The 26,972-nt window shown below is 40.2% G+C and overlaps 1 protein-coding gene across 1 annotated transcript in view; it reads right to left on the minus strand.

The window, feature by feature from the left end:
- LOC146861224 (uncharacterized) overlaps positions 1–26,972 on the minus strand; it is a 213,613-nt gene that overhangs the window by 11,218 nt on the left and 175,423 nt on the right. The window contains exons 33-36 of the mRNA XM_085645359.1: positions 23,242–23,441; positions 18,269–18,365; positions 17,740–17,820; positions 11,136–11,324 (exon numbers count right to left, since the gene is read on the minus strand). Coding sequence (XP_085501485.1) covers positions 11,136–11,324; positions 17,740–17,820; positions 18,269–18,365; positions 23,242–23,441 — 567 coding nt within the window. The remainder of the gene's footprint in view (positions 1–11,135; positions 11,325–17,739; positions 17,821–18,268; positions 18,366–23,241; positions 23,442–26,972) is intronic.

Consider the following 26,972-nt stretch of genomic DNA (forward strand, 5'->3'; position numbering starts at 1 on the left):
AACATTTATAGATAGTTAGTCATCTCCTAGCCACACATGCATTTCTGCATTTTTATTGAGTCCCAGATCAGTTGTTTTATAGTTAAGGATCAATTCACTTTCGCGTCTTCGTAATTTTAGCTCGCGGTTTCCCCCCTCTCCTGGTTTGATGAACAATCTCCAGACCGAAAAAGAGGAAATCCTTTTTGTGTTGGTGTTTGTCCTCAAAATGTTCTGTTAATGGGTGACCAGAGGTGTGTTTTTGGATATTGCGATAATGTTCCTGAATCCGGGTACGCAGGGGTCAGATCGTGCTGCCAATGTACGGAAGGTTGCCAAGGGCAGATGATCACATAGATGCAAAATTTGCTGTTGCAATCAATCCATTCTTTTATGATGAATTCCTTTCCTTGTGTCATTGGTATTTCCGTCATTTTGTTACGGCTCAATTTGCAAACGCTGCAATTTTTACATGTGTGGTATCCTGGTGGTCTGTCCAGAAATGTAGTGACTATGTTCCGTTTGTCTTCGAATTCAGACTTGCACAAGATGTCTTTCAGATTGGGAGCACGTCTGAATGTTATTTCTGGGTATGTTTTGAGATCTTCAGTTAGGTTAGCAGTTTGTTGTAACAGGTGCCAATGTCTTTTGAGGCTTTGTCTTATTTGGTGATGGCCATTGTTGTAGTCTGTGATAAAACGCATCACTGAGTTATTCTTTTTTCTTTTCTATTTTCTAGGAGCATCTGTTTGCGTTCTATATTGGCCACTGTAGTCATGGTGTTTTTGAGTGTCGATTGTTCATATCCTCTTTGAGTTAGCCTTGATACAATCTCTTCTCCTTTTGCTTCAAATACTTCGTCTTCGCTACAGTTTCTACGTGTCCTTAGGAATTCCCCTTTTTGGATATTCCTAATGTTGTGACGTGGGTGAAAGCTGTCAGCTCGCAAGATGGAGTTTGCTGCTGTATCTTTCCTGTATAGTCTGCTTTGTAAGGTGTTATCCTTGACATACAGTGTTACGTCAAGGAAGTTGACCTCCTTCTTAGAGAAGGTATGTGTCGTTTTTATCCCCCATGGGTTTTTATCAAGTTGTTCCAGGAATCTTGTTAGTAATGTTTCCTCTCCTTGCCAAATGCACAGGATGTCATCAATATATCGTCGCCATAGTACTATGTGGGAGGTGAAATCTGCGAAATCTTGATTCCCACAGCCAGAATTTTTCTACATGGCTCATAAAGATGCATGCGTATGGCGGCGCGAATTTGGCTCCCATGGCGGTTCCGCGTCTCTGTCTGTATATCTTCCCATTGAAACTAAAGACGTTGTTTTCCAAACAGAAATTCAGCATTTCAAGGGTCATTTTGTTACATTCCAGTAGGTTGGCTGATTGTGTCGATAATGAAAGTTGTGCTGCAGTTAATCCATCGCGGTGTTCAATAGATGTATACAAGCTGACGATGTCAATGCAGACCAATATAAAATCAGATTCCCAAGTTATGTCTTGAAGTTTTTCAAGGATGTCTTTTGTATCTTGGATGAAAGACAGTATCTCTTTCATTAATCCTTGTAGTTTCCTATCCACATATTCGCCTATCCTTGAGCATGGTGAGTTAATACCTGCTATGATAGGTCTTCCAGGTGGGGAATAGATGCCTTTATGTATTTTGGGGAGGAGGTAAAGAGTGGGCATGGTGGGGTATGGAATGTAGAGGAATAGTTTCTCTGATTGGGATATGAGTCCCAGGGTGTACCACTTATCAAGCTTGGTTTTGATTGATTTGAGGATGTCTTTGGTTGGGTCGCTGGTAAGGAGTTCATAGCAGGCGTTATCACCAAGTTGTCAATTTGCCTCTAGGATGTAATCGTCTATATGAATTGTTACTGGGTTTCCTCCCTTGTCTGCTTCTTTCACAATCAGGCATTTCCTGTCTTTAAGTTGTTTGATTGCCCTCCTCTCCTCTTGTGTAGTGTTTTGTGGTAGATACTTAGATTTTCTTTGATATTTAGTGTATTCATGTTCCAGATCACGTGTGACTGCTAGATGGAAGGCATCTATGCTGTTACCTGCAGGTAATTGTGGTAAAAAGGTAGATTTTTTAGTTAATTTACTGTCTATGGAAATGTTGGTTTCTATTCCTAGTTCAAGTGCTGTTGTAGTAAGTGTGTCTGAGTCGTTATCTTCCTCACTGAGGTTAGTCAATAGATCCACATATTCTAGTTCTTGAATTGATAGTTCTGAGGTTATAGCCGTGAGTGGAGGTTCATGTCTCTTATTTTTGTCAGCAAAGCAAACCTTAAGTTTTAATTTGCGGATGAATTTGAACAAGTCTATTTGTGTTTTCGTCAAGTTCCATGGGGCAGTTGGACAAAAGGGGAGTCCTTTGTTGAGTATACTGGTTTCTTCGTTTGATAGTTGGATATGGGATAAGTTCTTTACTAGGTTTACGGGCGTTACGTTCTTCTTTCCATCTCCTTTTTTCTTGACCTCGTAGTGACGCCTATTGTCGGAGTCTGTTGACGTCCAAATTGCTGGGAACCTGCCATGGTTGAAGTATTTGTGGTGTTTGAGGTTTTTATACCGAGTCGGTAACGTAGTACCTCCTCTAAAAAATTGACTTTGCATCGTGAGTTTTCACCTTCTGGTGCAGGTGCAGGTGAGTCAATTTCTGAGCTGGTGGTGGTTCCTGATTGTTGTTCCGCACTATTTGTGTTTGATGTATCCTGTGGTTTTGTGTCGTATTTTTTTGCAAAAGTTTATACTCTTCCAAACTGATAGTCAAGTTGGTCCCTTCTGAATTTGCGGTTCTTCCTTTTGATAATATCTTCTTCGAATTCGTCAATTATTTGATTGGGGATCTCATAGTTTTTCTTTGTGAATTCCCCCCAGTTAGAATCCTCGATATGTTTGCTTAGATTGTCAACTTCAGTTTTGGCTATGTTATATTCTTCTTCTGCATGATCAATAAGTTGTCTGATCATGTTGTTTGAACATTCTTTAAGGTTCTCTTCCCATTTACTGATGTATTGGGGGTTGGTGGTGTCTGAAGGAGGAAAGATTAGTATTCTTAAACCACGTGGGATTCGGTCAGCTTCGAGATACTTTTTTAGAGATTCTGCTTCCCACCATTTGCTTGTTTCTCTCTTGACTGCCCGTTCCAGGTTTTGCAATGTACTTCGTGCCGATGTCGGGTTTGGTTTGGGCGTTGTGCTCCTATTGGTTACAGGTTCAGTGGAAAATGTTTCCTCAACTCTTGTTGAACGTTGTGCTCGTCGGTCTTGGCAAGATGCCATGAGATCGGAAACCAATATATATTTTGAATTTCTTGGTGTTTCTTACTAGTGGTGTTCACTGTTTTGTTTTCACGGTTAATAAAGTTTGTTGGTTTTTCAGGGATATGCCCTTGTGGAGTGATTTCTGAAAAAGAGGGGAAAAAAGGTCCCGATCCCTTACTAGCCAGATATTAAGCATAAATCCTTCTTGTGCTCGTTCTTGCCCGTAACAGGGGGAGAGACCCCTATCCCCCTAATTTAAGCAAAGTTCTGTAGGTTTGTCTGGGCAAGGTTTATTTTGTCTCATTGTTTTGTGGAAAAAATTCAATGTCGATCATAATATGTATTGATAGTCTATATATAAAGAATGACCATATTAGAAAGAAATTTTACCAACACATTGAGCTTTGTATATGTTGCCAGTAAATATCGCAGATAGATTTTAATACATTCATGTTTTTTGGTATATTTTTGGTATACATTCAGTTCTCAGACTTGGGGGCTAGCAGGCACTATGATGACCGTTGTTACCGATACCCAGCTCAACACTACTGTTTTTGTTGGCGTCAGGAGGATGAAAGGTATGGTCAGCCTCACAGAAATGCCAAACTGTCTGCAAGTGGTGAGCAGAATTCTGCACCGCGCACATTAACCCCCTGATTTTTCTTTTCAGCTGCAAAATATATATGCAAGAAACCTGGGATTTGAGTGCACATACTTTTATCCTCCTGATTGGCAAGAGAGAAAGCGAAACTGAATCCTTCTCGAGCGGGCTGCCATATTAGTGTGCTTGGCTATCCCCTTTTTTGCTCAGCACTTTGAAAGATGATGAGATAAAGGGATAGAGCAATTAGGAGCCAAAGGGAAGACGCAATCATTCTCCACCAGTGAAAGAGCGAAGCTAACTACTAACCCATCCTCTAGAGGGCAGCAGTAGGACAACACAGTGGTAAAAGTGTACAGTAATTGGGCTATCATACAATGTTATCTTTCGTGGTGGCTACTGACTGTGCTTTGTGGTAATCACGTTACTGGTTACCCCAAGGGAAAGGCTTGTTGATAATAGACCGAGAGAACACGTTACTGTGAGTTATTTCTCATGCATTTTATAGGAAGCAAAATGCAGCACTGATATTGTGTAGTAATGTATTTACTGCTGCTTGGTATTACTACTATATTTGTAAGACTTCGTAAGTACAAAAGGAGTGCGTAGCAAGAAATTGTTGAACGAACTGGAGCAAATCAGCCTTGAAAGCAATAGGCCAAGAAGCTTGACCTGTGTATGCTTCAGTTTAGTAATTAATTATCAGACTGTACTTCCTAAGTAGTGTCAATTTATAATTGTTGAGATATTTCATGGTTCAGGTTTTAATCTTTTTAAGTGTAAAGATAATGTTGAAAATTCTAATGATGTCATCAGATGGTGGGTCGTTTCATTCACTTGCTAACTGGAAAGTTAGGAATAGTTCATGGTAAAAAAAAAATGTAATTACATTTTTTTGTTAAATGCATTTCTTTGACGTTTTTGTGTTAAAAAAATATTAATTATTAAATAAATAAAATAAATGAAAACATCCATAACTGGAGTGTAGTGGCGCCACAGTTAGACTCTTTCTGCTGTACTAATGACCGCTACACCCCCACAGAAGTGGATATGTGGAGGATTCTGTACATGCGATAGAAGACATCTGTGCCCGACTTGTAGACTAGTCAATTTGTTGCGGAACCTAGAACTAATTGCAATACAATTTCTGTGAGTGCATTGTTATTGACATTTTTCCGTAGAAAACGATGGTGAAAAGTCTACCAGTCTATCATGACGCGTTAATCCAATATGGCGGATTTTTCAAAATGGCTGCCCATTATTTGAGATATAGGGTATAACTGTTTATATGCCCATGTGTGGTATCATTTTATATGTTTTTATGGACGGGAAAGTGAAAAATAACATCAATTTTTTTTTCTGATGACCATAATATCAAATAATCGCGGAATATGTCAGATAGACAAAGTTTGTATAATTTTTTCGTTGACTTATATGACAAAGTGTGAAGGAACGTAAATATTACAATTAAGTTTTGAAATAAAAAGTTTGCTATTGTTTGTGTTATGTTTTGTAACTTTGTTGTTATTGGTTTTTTTTTTGTTAATCAAAAATGTTTCATTTATGTGTTACAGGTTCTTGCGAGTTGCTGTGAGATACAGTGAAAATAGACGTAGAAAAGTGTTTCATTTGTGATGTGTTGTTACAAGAAGATGACGATGTATCTGTACTCACTGAAAGAGGAGTGACTGGAATTCAAAAAACATGCAAGGAGAGAAAAATATCTAAGTTTCACGTTTGTGTTGGGCAGAAAGTTCACAAGAAATGTAGAGCACGTTTTGTTAACTTGAAAACTCCGTTCCAGGAGCAAGAATCAGATCCCACAACTTCTCGTGTTCTATGGTCGTGTGAAACCCCGTTTGATTTTAGAAAAAAATGTTTTTTCTGTGGTACTGAGTTAAGTTCATTCTTCAGGGAGAGGAAAAGAAATGCGTGGTTTAATGCGCGAACAGTTGAATTCAAATCGTCAGTTTTACAAAAATGCAACGAACACAATGATGAATGGGCAGAAAAAGTTAAGAGACATGTCCAAAATGTGTCTGATTTACATGCTGTAGATGCATGCTACCACAAACATGGTTACGTCAATTTTTATACTGGGAAATACATTCCCGGGCAGTTCACTGATAACCCTCCAATATCTTCAGGTCGACCAGAGGACTCAGTTTGCCAGGAAACTTTTCTTCAAGTAGTTAAATACATGGAGGCAAATGATGAAGAACAAACTACTGTTAAAGAACTTGTTAATAAAATGCGAAAATTACTGCCAGAAGATAGCGAACCATACAGTTCGAAGTATATGAAACAAAAACTCAAAGAGCATTTTGAAGATGAAATCTTCATAGGAACAGTTGCAGCGACTGCTGATGTCGTTACTTTTAATAGTACAGCTGCTCATGTATTGCAAGAGTACCACAGTCATAGCCATGAAGATGTTGAAGAGGATCGAAACAATCTCCTTATGGCAGCTGCTCAAATAATAAGAAATTATATTAAAGACATCCCTGTAGAACCAGAAACATATCCACCCATTGAAAACATGAGTAGTGTTGACTATGATGTGAGCGATATTCCTGATTCGTTAAGGCTCTTATTATCAGTTTTTGTTACTGATAAAACCAACAGAGAGAGAAAAGTAGCTTCTATAGGACAGGCAATTATGCAAGCTGTGCGCCCACGAGTCTTAGTTGCACCATTGCAGTTAGTGTTGGCAGTTCAATAACATGACAACACAAGCTCGAGATTTGTAGTTGAAGCAGTAAATCATATGGGATTCTGCAGCTCCTAATCAGAAGTTCTTCGTTTTGAACGTTCAGCTACAGCAGAAAGAGGAAATACTATACCTGTCCTTGTGGAAACTTCTGAAAGTCCTCCGAAATTCATTCAATATGCAGCTGATAATATTGATCACAATATTATTGCAATAGATGGCCATGATACTTTTCATGGGATGGGCATTATCGCCACTGTGACTCCAACTGGAAAATTTTCAACGGTCATTAAGAAACATCAAGTTTCATTTGAAGAACTGAGGAGGTTGGGGCAAATGCCAATAAAAACATATCATTCACTGGCCAGTGGGATGCGTTTCTTAAAGTATAATACCATTAAGGAAATCGCGTACAGTGACCCATCTGCAAACCTGGATATGTTATTGAACATCTCACATCTACTCAGCAACAGTGTTCCAGGATGGCAAGGAGTATGCCAACTACTACATAAAGGTAACGATCCCGGTGTATCATCTGTCATCTTTCTGCCAATGATTAACATGGATCCAACAAATGAGACGTGTATTCTCTCAACACTGTTTTTTGTTTCTGACCATGCCAAGAGATACAGCCAGACCCCTATTATAACATTCGACCAGCCTCTTTTCCACAAAGCACTTAGCATCATAGCCAATGAATCACAGGATAGTCCTTTGAAGAAGGTCATTCTGAGACTAGGAGGCTTGCACACAATCATGAGTTTTCTTGGATGCATCGGTTTTTTGATGAGTGGAGCAGGCTTGGTTGATATACTTGAGATCAAATATGCAGGAAATGCTGTAAAGCACATGCTTTCTGGTAAAGCTATTGCAAGAGCGATTCGTGGTCATCTTATTGTTTCATCAGTTTTCAACATGATTTTAGCAACGCAAGCCCTAGATGATAACGACGATTTACAGGCAGCTGGATCATTGTTTAATAATCTTCTTAATGTGGAGCTTTCTGTTGAGGATGTTACACATAATGCTGTTGTCGAAATTGCAACCAAACTGCTGAAGGCCAAAGATGAACTTAAATTTTACAGGACTCCTCGACTTTGGTTGCAATATTTGAAAATGGTCAACATCCTGAAACAATTCTTAAAAGCTGAAAGAACAGGAAATTGGCATCTACATCTTGCAATGGTAAAGGAGATGTTACCTTTTTTTGCAGCATGTGGCCATAATGTATATGCCAGTTCTGCACAACTGTATTATGAGAGAATGGTTGAGCTTGAATTTGAAGCTCCTGATGTATACACGGCATTTACAAATGGTCTGCATGTTGTCCGAAGAAGTGATAGGTTTTGGGGTGGCCTTTCCACTGATTTGGTAATTGAACAAGTTCTAATGAAGAATATAAAAGGATTCGGCTGAATGACCCATGGAAAAGGTATGACAGAACAGCAGCAACTTGTCTGGGTTATGTCACGCCCTATTTGCGCCCATTTGAATGAATGCACGCAGGACTTTGCTTCAGTGAAGCATGCAGCAAGTGAGCAACATGTTACTACAGGACTCCTCAAGACCTGGCTCTTCGAGCAGCAGCGGCACCCCCACTCCCCTCAGCGCCTTGAGACCCTCACGGGTAAGTAGCACGCTTTACAAGTACTCTGATTGATTGATTGATGACCAGTTCAAGAATTGAACGCGATAAAGGAGATACACAGAAAGTACTGGTATATGTAGAACAGCTCAATGTTTTTGAGCGAGACAGCAACCTGCGTAACATTGTCACGGGTGTTACTTATGGCAGTGATGTTCATCCTGAACTTGCAGAAGAAATTGGAAATAGAATTCTTATTGAGATGACGGACAAAAGAGTCTCTGAGTTCTCTTTCAGAAAAAGCAACCAGGTGAAGGTAATGAAATCAGTTCAATCTGTTAAATTGAAAGAGGAAACCTTTGTTATGGATCCTGAACTATTGTTTCAGCGCTTGTTGCTTTGTGCTCAGAATAGTGGCGTGGATTTGCAGGAGGTGTTTCGTTATGCGATTTGCTCATACCCAGCTAGTTTATTCAATTAGCATGGACTTATGAGGGAATCTGGGAAGTCGCAGCTTGCCAATTATATTAAAGAGCAGGTACAAGCCGTTGCTAACATGCCCGAAAATATGCAGTTCGTCATTGATGGTGGGTGGTTACTACATCGCCTTCCTTGGAGTCCGAATCAGACATTCCATGAGCTGCTTTGTGGCTATGAGAGATATGTGCTAACAAAGTATGGCCAGGCAATAATAGTAATCGACGGATATGGAGATACGTTTTCTACAAAATCAGAAGCCCATCTAAAAAGAAACAGAGGTATTGTAGGACCTAAAGTAAATTTCATAACTTCTACCTCCATTGCCACCCAGAAACAATTATTTCTGAGTAATAATGAGAATAAACAAGCCTTCATTGATCAATTATTGCAAAAGTTACAAGAAGCTGGGTGTAAAACAAAGCAAGCTCATAGTGATGCAGACTTCATGGTCGTGTTGGAGGCTATTGAGTCGGCCAAAACTCATCCTACAGCCATTGTTGGCGAGGACACCGATCTTCTCATACTACTCCTTCCTCATTTTCAAGAAAACCAATTTGATATTTTCCTTTGCCCAGAACCTAAGAAATCTTCCAAAAACATAACTGTGTATGATATTAATGACGTCTGCTTTCACGCCGTATTAGGATGTGATACCACCTCCAAACCATTTGGATTAGGAAAACGTGACTCCATAAAGTTGCTAAGAAAATCAGGCAGCTTCAAAGAAAGTGCTGCCGTATTCCAAACTTCACAAAAATCAACAGAATAAATTGAAAATGCTGGTCTTAATGCTATTATAGAGTTGTATTGAGGAATAACAGGAGACAGCACACTACATGATATGAGACTTCCAACTTTCACTTCAAAGGCAACAAAATCAACAATACATGTGAAACCGGAAGTCTTGCCTCCTACAGAGGATGCCTGCAAATTTCATTCACTCAGAGTATATCATCAGGTGCAGCAGTGGATGGGTATTCGTATGGATCCATTGCAGTGGGGATTTGAAGTGAAAGATGGAAGATTGGCTCCCAATAGAATGAGTCAAGCACCAGATCATTTATTAAAATTTGTGAAATGTGGCTGTAGCAAGAGTCAATGTGCGACTCTGCAATGTATATGCAAAAGACAGGGAATAGTGTGCACAGATGCATGCATGGATTGTCGAGGAATAAGCTGTTGCAATTCCATGGAAGTGGACATGGACGATGATTGAAATCATACTATTCTTATACTGATGAGTGCTGTTTGAATTTATCTCTTTAACAATTTTCATTTGTCAGTGTCATATTGAGAAGTGCTATATTATCTAGTTGAAATTTGTTTATCCTTTTCAAATGACGTAAAAAAAAAAAAAAATGTCAAAACTATGTTTGGCATATTAACATATAATTATCGTTGTTTATTGTATTAATCCCAATTTGATGTTATAGTCATCGGAAACAATTTTAATGTTATTTCTGACTTTCCCGCCCCTAAAAACATATAAAATGATACCACACATGGGCATATAAACAGTTATACCCTATATCTCAAATAATTGGCAGCCATTTTGAAAAATCAACCATATTGAATTAACGCGTCATGATAGAGTGGTAGACTTTTCACCATCGTTTTCTACGGAAAAATTTCAATAACAATCCACTCACAGAAATTGTATTGCAATTAGTTCAAGGTTAGCCCATTTTTTGAACTAATTTGACTAGACTATTGGGGTTTTCTGACAAATCAGCAACTCAAAACAAGGTAATGTTAATATTACCCCCAAAACTGGGATCTGCGCGCCAACACATTGTGTCAAGATTACTGTTAACACAATGCAAAGCTCATTCCGGATGAATACGATGTTCACTACTATATATTGATGTATATGAAACAGAATCTGCATCCCAAAGTTTGACAAGATATGTAAAAATGTAGTCATAAGAGAGACAAAGTGTATTTTTTGTTGTATAATTATTCTGTGAATTTTGTGTATTGAGCATTTTTCCAGCCCACGTCATCTTACAGAGTTCCAGATTTTTGGGGGGAGGGAGGGTTGGGGGGTAATATTACAGTATTTGGGGATCACCCCGTTCTCTTACTTTGTAGCTTTCTTGTTTTATGTATTATCAGCTCATAAAAGTGCAGAAGGTAAAATAAAAGGCTTGTTTGTCCTCGGCAAAGAGATAACATGCGTGTGTCCAAGACACGTTTCACTACCCTCATTTACATCTACTTTTTGTGACAGTCTGAGAGACGCTTAATCCCTGTGAGGTACTGAAGAAAAATGGGAGTTAATTCACGGTAGTCAAAAGTGACGCCGTTTCCTTTGGTGATGGCTAGATTTGATTAGTACTTTGAGAAGAAAAAAAGCGTAACAGTTTTGAAACTTAACAGTGGCTTCTCCCTGGGCATTTTCGAGTTTCATACATTTTAACTAGGATGCAATGTTTTAAGGAGGAAAGCTTGGGAAATATCTAGAACAGGAATACAAGGGAATGTATGTAATGTATAAAAGCCTTACCTCCTGCAAACAGCACACAGGTTTTTTTACATTCGTCTTCTGTATCAAAACGATTCGCGTTTCCGTTGCAGCCACCGTACCAAAACTGCGCACACGCATTGGCTTGCTTGTCATAGTACCATTTAATTATGTACGTCCGGCACGGCCCCTGGTCTAACGTTAGCAAACAGCGTGGGTCATGGGCAGACACTGAAAAGAAAATGACAACACTTAGCATAGAGTGCGCGAGCCAACACATTAACAGGGAGACCTGAGCCAGAACCTGGCCACAGGACCATAGCATGCTGAAAGTTTTCAACTTAGTACGTCAAATTATATCACTGAATTGACAGTCACCTGTTAAAAGTAAAAGTGATAGTTTTTAAACATGAACTTAGAAACATTCATGCACCCATCTCTCCCCCCACGCCCAGCCGGGCAATCAATTCCATTAGTAAACTAGGAGGCAAGTCAGTTGTCATGTGTACCCTACATGTGGCCTAGATTTGTATATATGGAGCAACATAATAGCCTATTAAATCAAACACAGATGGCATAATTATGATGTCGGGAACTGTTGCGGTTCCAACCTCAGGATTAGGATGCGACCGCCCATAGAGCGATCGCAAACATACATTTTTAAATGGAAGCTTGTGCGGCGGGGGTAAAAGGCCCGCAGCACAAGCTTCCATTGAAAAATGAATGTTTGTGAACATCCCTGCACCGTGTGGCAGGCACCATGAGGTCTCATGTGTGCGTGTGTCTGTCGACTGGAAGCAGATGTAACGAGGGGCCGGGAAGCTAAAGCGGGACTAAGAGAAGAGGAGACAGAAAGAGCGGCTGACGATGGAAGGGGCAAGCAGTGATGAGGGAGGGGGTGGGTGGACCAAAGAGGCCCCCTCAGAAAATACAAACATGATGCGATAAGGACAAGATTTACAGGGCTGTTTACTGAAACTGCGCTAGGGGCATCAACATTATAATTAAACACAAGCATTGGCAAAGCTCATAGGTTTTGCCTCTGTAACATCTTTTTGCTTTGTTTTTCGTAAATATTATTTTTTTATTGCAGTGTTTGCTGCTATCTAACTAGGTCTCTTGGTCATTATGAATAAATGACTTTGCTACAGCTCTTATGCTAACCAGGGAAAAATGTAGGAAAAATAGCAATGCTTTTAAAGTGTTCACAATATAATGTGCTGTTATATCAGTAAGTTTTAGGTAAGTTCTTAAGGCAATATTTTGAGTGGTAATAATGTCAGACACTACAAAAGGCAATTGTTACATTGCTTGCTACAATGTTGCAGGGCATGTTAGTACAAACGACTAATTATTTGGAGATCTTTAAATAAGGACAAGAACGTACGTGCATAACTAAATCTCCTGATGATTGCGCTTAAATGCAATACATGCCGAAAATAAATAAAACCGCTGCTAATACTGTTGTTACTCCATCTAGCTGTGTCCAGCTTCTTCGAACCTGAGCAACAAGCCCCTGTATATCGTAATTTATCTGCAGTAGTGCATGAGTTATCAGAGACTGCAGGAGATTTCTTTCAAAAATGGTGGCATGCTAGCCCCTCACAATACAAGCATACGTAACTGAAAACTATTGGCTTTGTCAGTGCTCGTATTTCTAACGTTATGGTGAGGCCGCTTTGATTTGCCATAACTATCCGTCTAGACTTGATAGTTATCCCAGTGTCATGGTAATTGATGGAAATGTTTAGAGTATGCGTGAACCCAACCTTGGAAGCCCTAAGTGTCTCGCTGTTGTGCAAATTGATAGCTAATCGCCATGATGTACCTAGTTGGTGTTAGAAAGACCAGGTCAAGCCACCATTCTGGGGGAGACCTCCATAGGGGAATCGTGTTCAATTTACAGCAAGCATGGCATTTTATATTTCCAAGCATGTGCAGGAAAAATCTAGTAATTGCATTTTCTTAGTGAGTTTTCAAATGGCAGCATGTAACCAGAACAAGGTTAACATGTTCCATGTCAAAGCATAAGAAAATGGCTATTTATAAAACAACCTTGAATAGAAAACGACTAATTATTTGGAGATCTTTAAATAAGGACAAGAACGTACGTGCATAACTAAATCTCCTGATGATTGCGCTTAAATGCAATACATGCCGAAAATAAATAAAACCGCTGCTAATACTGTTGTTACTCCGTCTAGCTGTGTCCAGCTTCTTCGAACCTGAGCAACAAGCCCCTGTATATCGTAATTTATCCGCAGTAGTGCATGAGTTATCAGAGACTGCAGGAGATTTCTTTCTAAAATGGTGGCATGCTAGCCCCTCACAATACAAGCATACGTAACTGAAAACTATTGGCTTTGTCAGTGCTCGTATTTCTAACGTTATGGTGAGGCCGCTTTGATTTGCCATAACTATCCGTCTAGACTTGATAGTTATCCCAGTGTCATGGTAATTGATGGAAATGTTTAGAGTATGCGTGAACCCAACCTTGGAAGCCCTAAGTGTCTCGCTGTTGTGCAAATTGATAGCTAATCGCCATGATGTACCTAGTTGGTGTTAGAAAGACCAGGTCAAGCCACCATTCTAGGGGAGACCTCCATAGGGGAATCGTGTTCAATTTACAGCAAGCATGGCATTTTATATTTACAAGCATGTGCAGGAAAAACCTAGTAATTGCATTTTCTTAGTGAGTTTTCAAATGGCAGCATGTTACCAGAACAAGGTTAACATGTTCCATGTCAAAGCATAAGAAAATGGCTATTTATAAAACAACCTTGACTAGAAGGACGCCATGATGCTTTGAAGTGACGACACAAGTAGTAATTGCCGCTATGTGCAAGTTTGCGCAGCCATCCACTGATTTACATTTGCAGTAAATTCCAGTCTCCCGCTCCATGCTGTGACGAATAAATGGTCCAACGGTACAGATAAGGGTTGCCCCGCATGTTTAGCTAATGAAGAAACTGATTTACATGTTCTGTTTTTTTGTGAAGGCTATTGTAAAATCCGACGGAGTGAGCTCATAAATTTATGTAGGAACTTGGGCTCTTCACGATGTATGGAAGTTTATAGACTGCTAAAAACAAACACTGATCTTTCTATTGTCTATGCAGTATCTAGATTTTTATATCGCATGTGGTGCATCAGGGCAAATCTTCTGAAAGAGAAATAATTTTTTATCCTATTCTTAAAACTTGTAAATATTTTAAACTTGTTTTTTTAACTCTTCAAACTGTCGCCTTATATTTAATGACTTGTAAAATGGATTTTGTATATTGATGTCTCTTTTATGGCTTATGCCGAAATAAAGATATATTGACTGACAAATTCCAGTTGGGGGCTGGCAAACTGTAGAGTGCAAAAAAAATTATGCATAAGATTGGTGTTTTCACCATGGCTGAAGCAACGTCTGCTCACACGATCAACAATGCAGCAACCCCTCCCTCCTGTCCCAGCACACACACAGACCCTAGTCATCGAACCAGGTTCGGGTCTTGCCAGGACGACATCCTGTGATTCTAGGCAAATCACTTAATCTCTATGTACCTAAAAATTAAGGTGTCTGTGTGTAATGCAGCTGGCTCCTCATGTAAAGCACTCCGATACCTTTGGTTCAAGTTCGCACTCTATTAAAGTGCAAGAAGAGGCAGCTAAGTTTAAACACATGCACTCAGAGGGAGTGCAGGGACACAGGTAAAGGTAAAGGATGCAGTGTAAGGGTTGGAGCAGTTGTCTTTGAAGCTGGAGAACCGGGTTCCAGTCTTGTGGGAGGCTCAACATACACAGTTCCCTGTGTACAAACAAGTGCATTAAACAAACAAATAATGTGTTCGCATAAAAAAAAGATGTATTCCGAAAAATTATGGAAGTTCACATGCAGTGTTACAGAAGGGATGTCAAGATTTACAGGGCTGTTTACAGAAATGGAACTAGGAGCATCAACACTACAAAGAAACAAAAAGGAACCTTCCCAAAACAGGGGCTGAAAGAAACTAAAAGAATTGTGCACATACACGAACTGAAATAGACCAAAGTGAAAGGATACCAGTAATGGGCCACTGCTCCGTGCGAAGGAGCAAGTGAGAAGGAGGAACAAAAACCACAGATTACCCACATACTAACAAGATTTTGGGAAGGACATGCGAAGAAACTAATCAAAAGCAATGGGTGGGCTGAGGAAACGCAAAGAAAAGAATCAAAAGCAATGGGTGGGCTGTAAACCCACAGTGGATACAGCATGTCTCGAAGAGACTACCTAGGCAAGACGTAAAAATTAATTAAAGTGAGTTAAGTTGTGTTACGTCTGAACTTCCATACTTCTCTAATTTTCCTTTATGAGGGAGGAAGCGACTGTAAGCTTGACATAACGTAAAAAATGTATGTAAAGTTTATTATGCTTTATTCTTTTGCATGCTGCCCTTCAGTTAGAAATTCTAAGCAATGAATGGAAAATGTTGCAGCATTCTTGCATCCCATTCCCCTAAAGACAAAACAGCACACAGTACCTGATATTACTGTAACAATTGACCACTGACATTTGTTTTTTACAGACAAAGGTTTTGAATCGTAGGTCCTCTGTCCCAAAGTGCCTGCTGTACTCTTTGAGCTGCACTGTGTTGTTAAATACATTGCTTCTTTTTCTCAGGGTTGCTGTTACATCTCTCTGAGGTCAGTTCTCTCTCAGCAGGTTGTATACATCACACCTGTGCGGTTGGACCAAATATCTGACTGTGATCTACTTAGCCACCTGCACTGATGGGATCATTTGACCTCTTATAATACCAATCAACCATGTAGATCCTTGCTTGGACGCTCTTTTACCCTAGCTAAATTAAGGAACTATGTATTCTTGGAACTCTGAGCTACCATTTCCAACTAACAGAGGTCCTATTCACTCTTCTATTCGAGGGTCAGACTGCTCAGTCTGGTATTTTTCCCTGGAGTGGTTTCATAGCTGGCTGGGGTGCTATGGCCAAAACATACAACAATGGCCCCTTTTTAGTTTCAGCCTTCTGCAGCATAGAGCTGGGTTGAATGTATATTTTTGTCAGAGCCACAGCCCCAAAGAAGAATCCTGGGACACAGTCTCCAACTCCATCTTGATGTTTTGCCCCAAAGGGTGCTCTAGTGACTGGTGACCACCACTCACCCTCTGAACAAAAAGGGCTGAGGTTCAGCCACACAAGCTTGCTCACATCAATATAACTTATCCCTGTGGTTGTAGGCTGCAGAAAGTACTGAACCACTGCCTCACTGGAAAAATCGCAGTTGACCAATTGGTTCTGGAAAGTCTTGAGAGATGGTTTGTGGGGACCCAAATAAAACTAAGGGACAATGAGGTGTAGTCAGTGGATCCAATCTTGGAAGTTTAAATCGTTTTCTCAGTATGCTGGTGCAAGGAATCTGCATTCGATTTTAGATTTCGCAAGAAACCTCGATAAGGTGATAGGAGCAACCATGCAACCCCATCAGAAATGGCACAACCTCAATGGGATCAAAAGGTTCCGGTGAAATTAGAAAAGTGGAAAAAGAATTGACCTCCAGATAATTCACTAGGACAAAGGTGCCTAAAACTTCCAACTAACTTCACCCTGGATATCCTGAAGTCCGCATCATACATAGTCTTTGGGCTTGACACACTGGAAAAAAATCCCCAAAGATAAAAACTTTGACTGCGGTAAACCACTAAGTTCAAGCTGGCAGCATGTGCTGGCACTTGGGTTTAAATGTGCCCCTGGGTCTAAGTTTACCACATTTTATAGTCTTATATGTTTTTTGATTTTCATATTATCTACTATTGAATGGTTTTGGGGGTTTCCACCACCTGTGATAACTACAACTGATTGTCTTCATTTGCCATTTTACTTTTTACGTTGCTACGTTTCTTATTGACTCTATACAGAGCCTTTCACTGAGGATTACATTATGCTCAGGCCATTGTCATCAAGATGAGTGTACATGAGTTTCATTTGAGTCTACCTATCTTTGAAGGTCTCTCAGTCATCGCTTACAATCTAGAACTTGGCCTCTTTCCTGCATTGCTGCATGATTGCCAGCAGAGAATCCAAGCCTGTCTTAGTGTTGAGTGGTAATGGGAAATCCTCAAAAGCTTCTGATGGAAACACCAACCCTGGAAGATAATCCACTATATTAAAAGTATGGTGAAGATCATTCTACAGCTAGATCACACTAACAAGTCTCTCATTGCTTTCTCTCCATCTTTCAAATTACAGAGCAACACAAAAAGCAAGTTACCAATTACATATGACTTCCATGGTTGATCGTGTCACACTTAGGTAATACTGTATGCTGGAGATATGTTGTAAAAGATATTTAATATTCTTAGCTCTACGACCACCAATACACTGTCTGTAGCTGGGCATCTGAAATTAAGTTCTTCTCTAATTATTATTTGGGCAACTGAAACCGCGTAGGATTAATGCACTTTCAATATCTGTTTTTCGGATGTTTAATGCGTTACCTCAGTCCTTATAGTCATGGTGAAAAAATACATTTTTGCAGCTTTTCACAATATCATAAGTGTCACAGCAGCATCATGCTGTGATAATTTTACCCATTTGTTGTCCAACCAGTACAACAATTTTAATTACATTTAATTAAAGTTAATACAGACTGGTACCTGGTATAGGTCTGAGAGATACAAAGGAAGTTGATGACCCCGTTGATGTTGAAGAAGAGGAGGGGGGTGATATTATTATTTCTGTAAAGAAGGGAAAGGAAAAAAACATACTTTGATTAAGTTCGTATGAAATAGAATGCTACAGGTATGCGTTGGAGCTGCCCAGTTTATATTCTCCTTGCAGTCCTGATATTCACCTAAAAAGGTGAACTTATGTAGCCCCGGTAGACTACCAGGTCATGGTCCGTGGTCTTACTTATTCCTTTGTCACAAGAGACCTGCTATTCTTACATGTGGTATGGGTCATGCCTATCACTATACAATGGATGCTACAGAATCTATAGTGTGCTCTTTCTTTTAAGGCATCACTATAATCTCATTCAACATTGACATATATGGTCCTGATCCTTCACCAACACATGTTTTCCATCATACTATTACCACTGCCTTAGCTCATCCTCCAAAGTGCCTTTTTAACACGCTGCCATATTTTATAAATGTACCAAAAAAAAGAACAAATATCTTTTACCTTTATTTGTGATGACAGGATTGACTGGTGGTGCCAGCTCCTCCTCTTCATCATAGTCCTCTTCGTCCTCATAAACGAGATCAGTAGATTCCTTGATCTGAAAAATTATGGTCTTTTAATGTCAGCTGTTTGTGCATAGAAGATCAAATGCAACTACCATAAGATCTAGGATCCATTCACAAAACCCCCACTGCAGTAGTCAAATTTCAAACATAGCATTTCGAAAACTAGTGGCAGGTTGAAGAAACAGTCAACATGTCAACCTGTCTTTGAAATAATAAAATATAATATGGCCTGGTGTTGAGAGCCTGTTCTCAGCAAAACACATCCATGAGATCCTGTAGCTTCATAATTAAGTTTTCATTGTTCCAGTCACCAGTGGTATTCGCCTAAGACCAAGCAAACCCCGGGTACAGTGCTGGCCTGCTATTTTGTGAGAAGCAGTGGCAGAATTGGCTGCCTTGTTTTTTGTAGGTTTGGTTACAGAATACCACTTTCAGAATACTGTCTGACATAAATATAGTGCCCTAAATATCATCTACAAAAATACCACCCCACTAGAAATATTAAGTGATAATCTGCACCGAATGCGATGATATTTTTGTTAGCGCGGTTTTGGACACGGTATTTATATAAAACAAAATATATGTATCTGATATTCTGAGATGCAAATGTTCTATATTTCCGACTGACAGAGGTAATTTTGAAACAAACAGCTTCTATTGCCAAGAAATTTGTGGTACAATTTAGACACACTAGAGTAGGACAAGAAATGTGTGTGCAGCCAGGTCCGTGCTTGGGTACCAAAGGTTCAGGCCACTGGTTGCCTGTAGCAATTGACCTACATACTAATCCTTTAAGGGTTCCCGAGTAGCGCGCTACTCGCCAAAACAGTGCTTCAACACCCCATCAGGGTTAACAAGCGCTATTTAAATGGAAACCTTTTTCCCTTGTCTATCCCTCCGTTATCCTTCTCAATCCAAATAACTGATTAATATCCACCACTCAAGTTGGTTACTTTCATATTTCACTATACTAATTCACCACTAATCCTTTATGAGTTCCTGAGTAGCATACTACTCGCCAAAAAAGCACTTCAACACCCTATCAGGGGTAACATGTGCTTTATAAATGCAAACCTCACTCAAATTACTTTAACCCCTTCCACGCGGGGGTAATTCCCCCGCGGTGCGGGGGGGGGGGGGCGGCGGCGGTGGCGCTGTGCTTGTGACGAGCCCAGCTTGTCATGAGGCACAGTGGAGCTGTGCTCATGACGAGCTGAGCTCGTCACGACCCCGACCACTGATTGATTCTCCTGCACAGGCGGGGAATCAATCGCGCGTGGGCAGGCCGCGATGGTTATGACGAGCCCAGCTCGTCATGAGCACAGCTCCACTGTGCCTCATGACGAGCTGGGCTCGTCATCAGCACCGAAGCGGTTAATATTTCACTATACTAATTCAACACTAATCCTTTATGGGTTCCGGAGTAGCGTGCTACTAGCCAGAAAAGCACTTTGACGCCTCGTCAGGGGTAGAAGCGCTATATAAATGCAATTACAATACATCTCCAGCTTTTAGGGCTCAATAATAATTGGAATATGGTCTGATAAGGTCTTCTATATTGTGAGTGGTAGTATAAGATGATGCTACTACAAGTCATCGGCACATTGCACAACACCTTACTAGCACTGAGTGGAAACTCTAGCATTTTTCAAGGAGTCACAGTACAATACAGTGCATCTATGCACCAAGTTGACTGTTATGTTGGTAGCTACATTGTAAAACCAGTCAAACTAACTACACTGCTGCTTCACTGTTTGGATGGAATGCTGTTATTAGGATGTATATCATATAAATAATATTTTCCAATCCCAGTCATAAACTCTGTGTTTGACTGCTACAATATTGCTGGCATACTGTAGAAGAGAAACACCTAGTCAAACAGAATCTTTAATTCATGTTTCTACACTAAACTCACCTCTCGTACTACACTGAAGTAACTATGTCGAAGGGTGAGGTCTTGCAGAGAAGTCCATGACTGAGAAACTCTTAGAAGATTCTGCACTGAATGCAAAGACAAGTCTCGACCTCCCTGTCAACAAGAATAGGCCAGTGCCCAAAACATGGCTTCATTACAAATGATTAAAGAGAGGCAGTTTAAAATGAGCAAAATAACTATTTACCATGTATTTTCATGGTCAACACGCGAGCATTATAACTGTATATTTGTTACAAACGTCTTGTTCTAGTTTTCACATCACTCGTAGCTAGTGGTTCTTACTACAACATTCCAATGATACATTTTACTTAGTTTTGAATGCCTATTCGACTCACTTATAAATTGGTTACAAGATCTCATGCTATTAAGTCGAATTATTAGTGGTCTTAAAATATTAAACTTTTGGCCTTTATGTTTTAAGTTATCTATGAATGTATGTAAATTGGTTCTTGATGCTGATGATTAAAGTTATGGAGAATCAATTAATTTAGTAATTCGCAAAAATAGTGTAAAATGATGTAGTGTCCATGGATAATTGATAGTCACTGCATTGTTAGGGAGCTCTTGCAGAGAATCTATGTGCCCATTGTTCGAAAACGTAAAACTAGTATTCATGTTTTAGAGAAATTAGTTATCAATGGTCCACTAAGGGTCTGATCGAAAAGCTTCAGTCCAGATATATGATGTCTATGCACTGGATTAGAGACAGTGTTGTGCCATGAGTCCATCTTTGCCCCAGCACAAAGAAAAGTTGCAGTGCTCAATAGGAAAACTGTGAAAGACGAGTTGTTGCAGTAGGGCATGCCATTTTACTCCTCTACGAATACTGATATGCCACCTAATAGAAGGGAAGTTGTGGTATATATGGAAAGTGTAAAAGTTGCTATGAGGTGTCTCAGTGAAAACGTTCTTGAATATATTCTGCTCAGAGCATAGATATGGACATTATGTAACTACGTGAAATTTCAAGGTGGTGCACACAGTGTCGCTTGCCACTGAGTTATGGCTCCTTAGCCATAAGATTGAGGAATACAATGACACCTGCCATGGCAACGAAGCCAAGGAACGTTGTGGTTTTGATGACTTTAAGAGATAGGAGCTACATGGTCTGTGAGTTTACCACAGTCTCCCTTTAAACAGATTTTTTAAGGCTCCCAGGGGTAGAGCAGAGAATTCCTTAGCATCAAAAGGCCATTCCGCATTATAAATAATAATTAGCAAAATGAAACATTGGGCTGAATCTAAGTCTTGCACAGTGTCTTCATAAATTAATTGAGGCTGAGCTAAGTAGAATACCATTTCTATGTCAACATAACATTGCATTACAAATTCTCTTCCACTTAGATGCCTTGACCTATCCAACAAAAGGATAGACGCCAATTCTACATAAAGTAGAAATCCCTGACATTAATAAGTCACATAACTGGAAACCAGTGAAGGGCTCGCTCCGAGGACAAGTCCCTCAACCCTCATTAATAGGGTCTTTGCCTTTTTTGGCTTGGTGTAAAGGAGAGCTTCAGTCGGACTGTAGGTACCACACCACTTTTGAGATTGGTACTCTGGTAAACTGTTAGATCCAAGTATAGGAAGTCGGAGAGCTCACCAGAGCTACACCTATTAACCCTTTATCACATATGAGGGGTTAAACAGGAATACATACTATCCGACAGAGCTGAAGAATAAAGTACTCACCACTGCACCAACAGGGGAGCAAAGACTGCGTCTGGAATTCAAAATTACCATGACCAAAGTACAGATGGGGATCATAGTTTAAAAAATGGCTGCATGCCATAGAAAATACTCCTGGTGTCCTAGCAAATATGATAACTCAAGCAATACTATCTCTCTTTTGACTGTTACAGTTTGAGTCTATTGTCTTCCGATGTCAGCTTAGCTGTTGGTTGATACTGTTGTCTTACCCTGATTCCAAGGAGAAATTGACATCCAAAATGTTAAGCAGCTGTTCATCACTTTCTCTGGCACAAATTATATCTACATATCATCAGTGCAGCACAGAAAAGACAAAGGGCCTCATTTAGATGTTGGCAGATATGGCATATCTGGCAAAAAAAAAACGAAAGCCTCCAAGTTGCTGGTTTCCCCCCACCCTATTTAGAGGTGGTGGAACTACAATGTTTCGACCAGCGGTGTCTTACCTGACTCTGCCAGTGGAAGCCCTTGACCTAGAAGCTCATCTGCTACTAGTCCTCCTGGTCATAGTGATGGTAATCCCATGCTCTTTACAGCAGTGTGACTTTCACTGGTTTTCCCTGCCCGGAACTACCATGCAACTTAGAGTAGCACCCAACTCCACCAAGAAAGTACCCTGTTCGTCAAGGCCATTGTTTTGCACAGACATTCACTTTGCGAGTTTGTAAAAATCAAAAATATACCTTGAGTATTTGAAAAAAAGGTGCTGGCTCAGGATGCTGCTCTACATATTATTAAACACAGAGCTCATCAGTGAATGCACTGTAGGCAGTGAGATCCTTGCCAGGTAGAGAAAAATCCCAAAATGTGGTGAGCAGTGCTTTACAAGGGCTCAGCGGTCAGGGACTCTCCTGACCTGGTGGTCTGGGAGGACATCTGCCAGTGTCTAAATGAGGCCTGGTGGCTAATCCACCATATTTTGATTTCAAATAGCATCTTGCCAGCAGATATTATATTGTGGATGTATTCAATCCCTACCATCTCTGCTACTCATCTGATCCAACACCTTAGCCCAATCCGCTCCACTTGTTCTCTTTTGTACACAATCCAGAATCATTCCCTATTCTTTTGTAAAGCATTGCACTGCTTCTCAAGTAAGTTTGTATTTTAAAATACCAATCTACTTCCATTCACACTTCTTACCAACTAGAGTCATTTGTAAATAAAACAGTTTCATCACACAGTCAAAGTATACATTTTCTCACAGCAAATAATGACAATTCTGACAGTTAATTTATGTGCCACAAAGCAATTGATCATACCGGAATTACTGGTCGGACTGGATTGACAAAGGTTTCGGTTCTTCCTGGCACTTCCTGGGCTACAGGTAGCGGCAAAATATTTTCAATCCGCTTAGGAACTACGGGTAGCACAGGAATTTGTCCTCCTGGTGGTAAAGGCACTGCAATCAAAACTCCGTTTTCATCTTCACAAAACTGGTGAACCAGTTTTGACTGCAAAGCTTAAAAAATAAATATCACAAAGTATTGTTTAGGCGCATGACAAGTTGTACAAAAGGCAGACAACTAATTTTATGTACGTATTCATCCTAATCTTTTGACTGGGAGGATAAGAACAACATAAGACACCCAAGTGGGTATGTAGATTCGCCTGTCTTTGAACAACTGATAATTACTTGTACATGTGTCGGTCCTCCACAGAGTTGCGGGGTTTCTGGAAAGGAATTGAAGGGTTGACTGGAGCATGGATCTTTACAACACAATTATTTACCAGTGCATTCTTTGACCCATGTCGCGCCATGTAGATCAAGCCCGCCCCTGCCATTAAGTAGGAAGTTTGCATTCTGCAGTAGCCATTTACACCTTCTCGCTGCTTAAACACAGTTAATTGCTGCATTGTTTGGTCGATTTTTACCATGACACATTGTCTCGGGCACATGATTTCTCTCTTTTTCGAGGAGCTGGTCTCCAATCTTTCCGTCCCTATGACGCCCTGTACTAGACCATTATTTTCCCATGCCTCACTTCCTCTTCAATTTCAGTGACCTAGCTGTGGACCAGCAGGATTCTGGGTCCTAGTGTACTTATCACAACATACCATCAGGAAATGCAGACACATGGAGTGTTTTTTAGGTCTCGCCAGAGCTAGTGCATGCGCTGCTCTGGCGAGACATTTAGTGAGTGGGCTTTTAAAAGTCCAACCACAGCTTTTTCGGTGGCATGGAGCATGCAGTTACGCGCATAGCCACGAGCAGAGGCGCCATCTGGCTTTCCTCTCGCTCTCCCAGCGCGCGCGTGCGCACCACTCGCGTGTTTTTGCTCTCCCAGCGGCGCGCGTGCGCACCACTCACGAGTTTTTTTTCTAATTTTGTTTTTGCTCGCGCATGCGCACACAGCTTCCGGTCGCAGCCGCACATCTTGCTTGTTAAAACAGGTTTACAAATAGGCTGCTCGTGCATGATAAACTGATCCTGGGGGCGTAGCGTTTCATGAATTCAAACCAGAGGCGTTCTTTGACATTTCAAAACTATGGTTCTTTCTATCAAAGCGTTTTCTAATGCAGCAGTGGTGATCTACTACCTTAAAAAGACTGCCTTCTTAATAGTATCCGCTGTTAACAACCATCGTTGCAATCAAGTAACAATTACAACGTTCAGCCTGGTGTGAGCGTTCCTAATGACAGCTGGCGGACAGCAATACTTAATTCTGATTGGCCAACAGACGCAATCAAATATCAAATATCAAATATCAAACAAGTGCCGTGCTCTCAGATTGATGGCGTGGAAACATGTAGATGTTCATATAATTACGTACAGTGCACAGCCCGGGAGTGCACTTCTCAACCCTTCATCAATCTGCCCTGATGCAGCCTCGTTTCTGGAGCAAGGGAACCCGCGCAAGCAAAGGGCTCAGTATAGCGCGTCATTTAATGAGGCATCCTCCTAACAAACAACATCTGCAAGCCTCTGTAACAAGCCTGCAGCCAAGATTTACAAGACTGCTGACTCAATACAAAACTGCGAACCACCAACATATGGTCCGAATATATGGCAGAAGGGCAGGTAAATGGCATGTTCAGGCTTATCATCTTCAATAGGAGCCATTAAAGGCTAGGAAGGGGGGGGCGGGGTTAACCTGACCACTGTCAATCTGCTCAGGACACCAAAAGCCAGACTTCCAATGAGAACCTCAAAACTGTCCTTCTCACAGCAACTGAATGCACAAAGACTAAAATAGCTATGCATTAACGGCCCACTATCAATCAGTGTGTGCAGTGGCATCACTTCCGCCATCCAGGTGATGGGCCAGTGTGTGGAAGTAACTGCTATTCACAACTTACTCCTTGCTTAAAACCATTGATCAGTAAATGAAAGTCACCAATAAATGACATCAGTCAGAATCTGTTTACAGTTGCATTTGTGGACGGGTGGAATAGCAGTGTGACTGGGAGAATTACAAGTGCACTCTTCAAAAAAATATATATTCCCCACACTGAAAGCAGAAAAAAATCTGATCCACAGTGCATAAAATATAGGCACGGTGAGCTCTGAAGACATCACATTGCTGCAGAAAATGTCCCTGCCAAGTCAATTTCAGCTGCTGAATTGCAATCAAAATAACTAAGCATAGCCAGTTAAACATTCCGGAGACTAGCTGGGAGAAATGAACAAGCCTTGGCATAGCCAATAGGTCTCGCCTTCGGGACCTTTATAAGTGTTTAGTTATCCAGCACAATATCGTTGGTGCAACAACATCAACTGTTGCATGGCTAAACACTTAAAAAGGTCTCAAAGGCGAGACCTATTGGTTATGTCAATGCTTGTTTGTACCTGTATTCTGTATTACTGATACATGGCCATGTGGGTAACATGAACTGTATTTACTGTGGACATATTACATATCTCAGTATGCTGACTAAATATTATTATTTCTACAAAGGTCTTTCACTAAATAGCTAATGGTGTTGTGCATCCAGAAGATCATTAGCAGCAATGGAAATAATTGTGAACTAGATTGCCTCTACATTAAAGTTAAGCACTGGCAAAGACTAAAAGGCCTGATTTTAGCGTGTCAACACATGTGAACACAAGCATTCACAAATTATGTTTACATGTGTTGCATGCATAACTGCTGTTTATCAAAGTAAAGCTGAAATGTTGGGAAAACCTTTAAAAAACTATTGCTTTCTGTATAAGAAAATAAAAATAAAGAATTAACAAAGAGCTTGATTATTGAGTGCACTTTTCAGATGTAAAATATCATCTCATGCATTCTAATGTCATCTTTTCTACATCTTTAATCTACATATACTTACTTCCTTTATGCGTCTATATACTTTCCATGTACTTGGATTTATATATTTATTACTTTTCTCCAGAAAAATATATTCTGTGCACTACCCTACTTCTCACCCTATACCGCTATCAATATCTTTAATCTACATATACTTACTTCCTTTATGCATCTATAATCTTTCCAAGTACTTATGGATCTATCTATTTATTACTTTTTTTTAATTCAGCATATCCAATGCACTACCCTATTTCTCACCCTATACCTCTCTCAATATATCTTTTACCTCAACCTTCTGACTCACCTCAAACCTTTTTCTACTACTCTTTCCAATGCACTACCCTATTTCTCACCTTATACCTCTATCGATATATCCTCTACATCCACTCTCTCATTCATCCCAAACCCCATACTACTACTATGATCACCAAAATAGCCCTTTATAGACTCTCCTCTACTCTACCCCTCCTTGCACCATCTGATACCTCTTCTACTATCCCGATCCCCCAAAACAAGCCTCTTTCTAAACTCTTCCCTCTCACTCTTCCCCTCCACATCCATGTTTACTCATCCTAAGCCTCCTCCTACTGCTATGACCTCCACAACAAAAAGAAAACCAAAAAAAGTATAAATCCGTCACTCTTCTATCCCTCTACTATCCTTTTCAATCAAAATAACAGACTAACCTGTCCACTTCTCAATTTCCATATTTCACTATACTAATTCACCACTAATCCTTT

The sequence above is a fragment of the Triturus cristatus genome, chromosome 3_1 (genome assembly GCF_964204655.1).
Source record: "Triturus cristatus chromosome 3_1, aTriCri1.1, whole genome shotgun sequence".
NCBI lineage: Eukaryota > Metazoa > Chordata > Amphibia > Caudata > Salamandridae > Triturus > Triturus cristatus.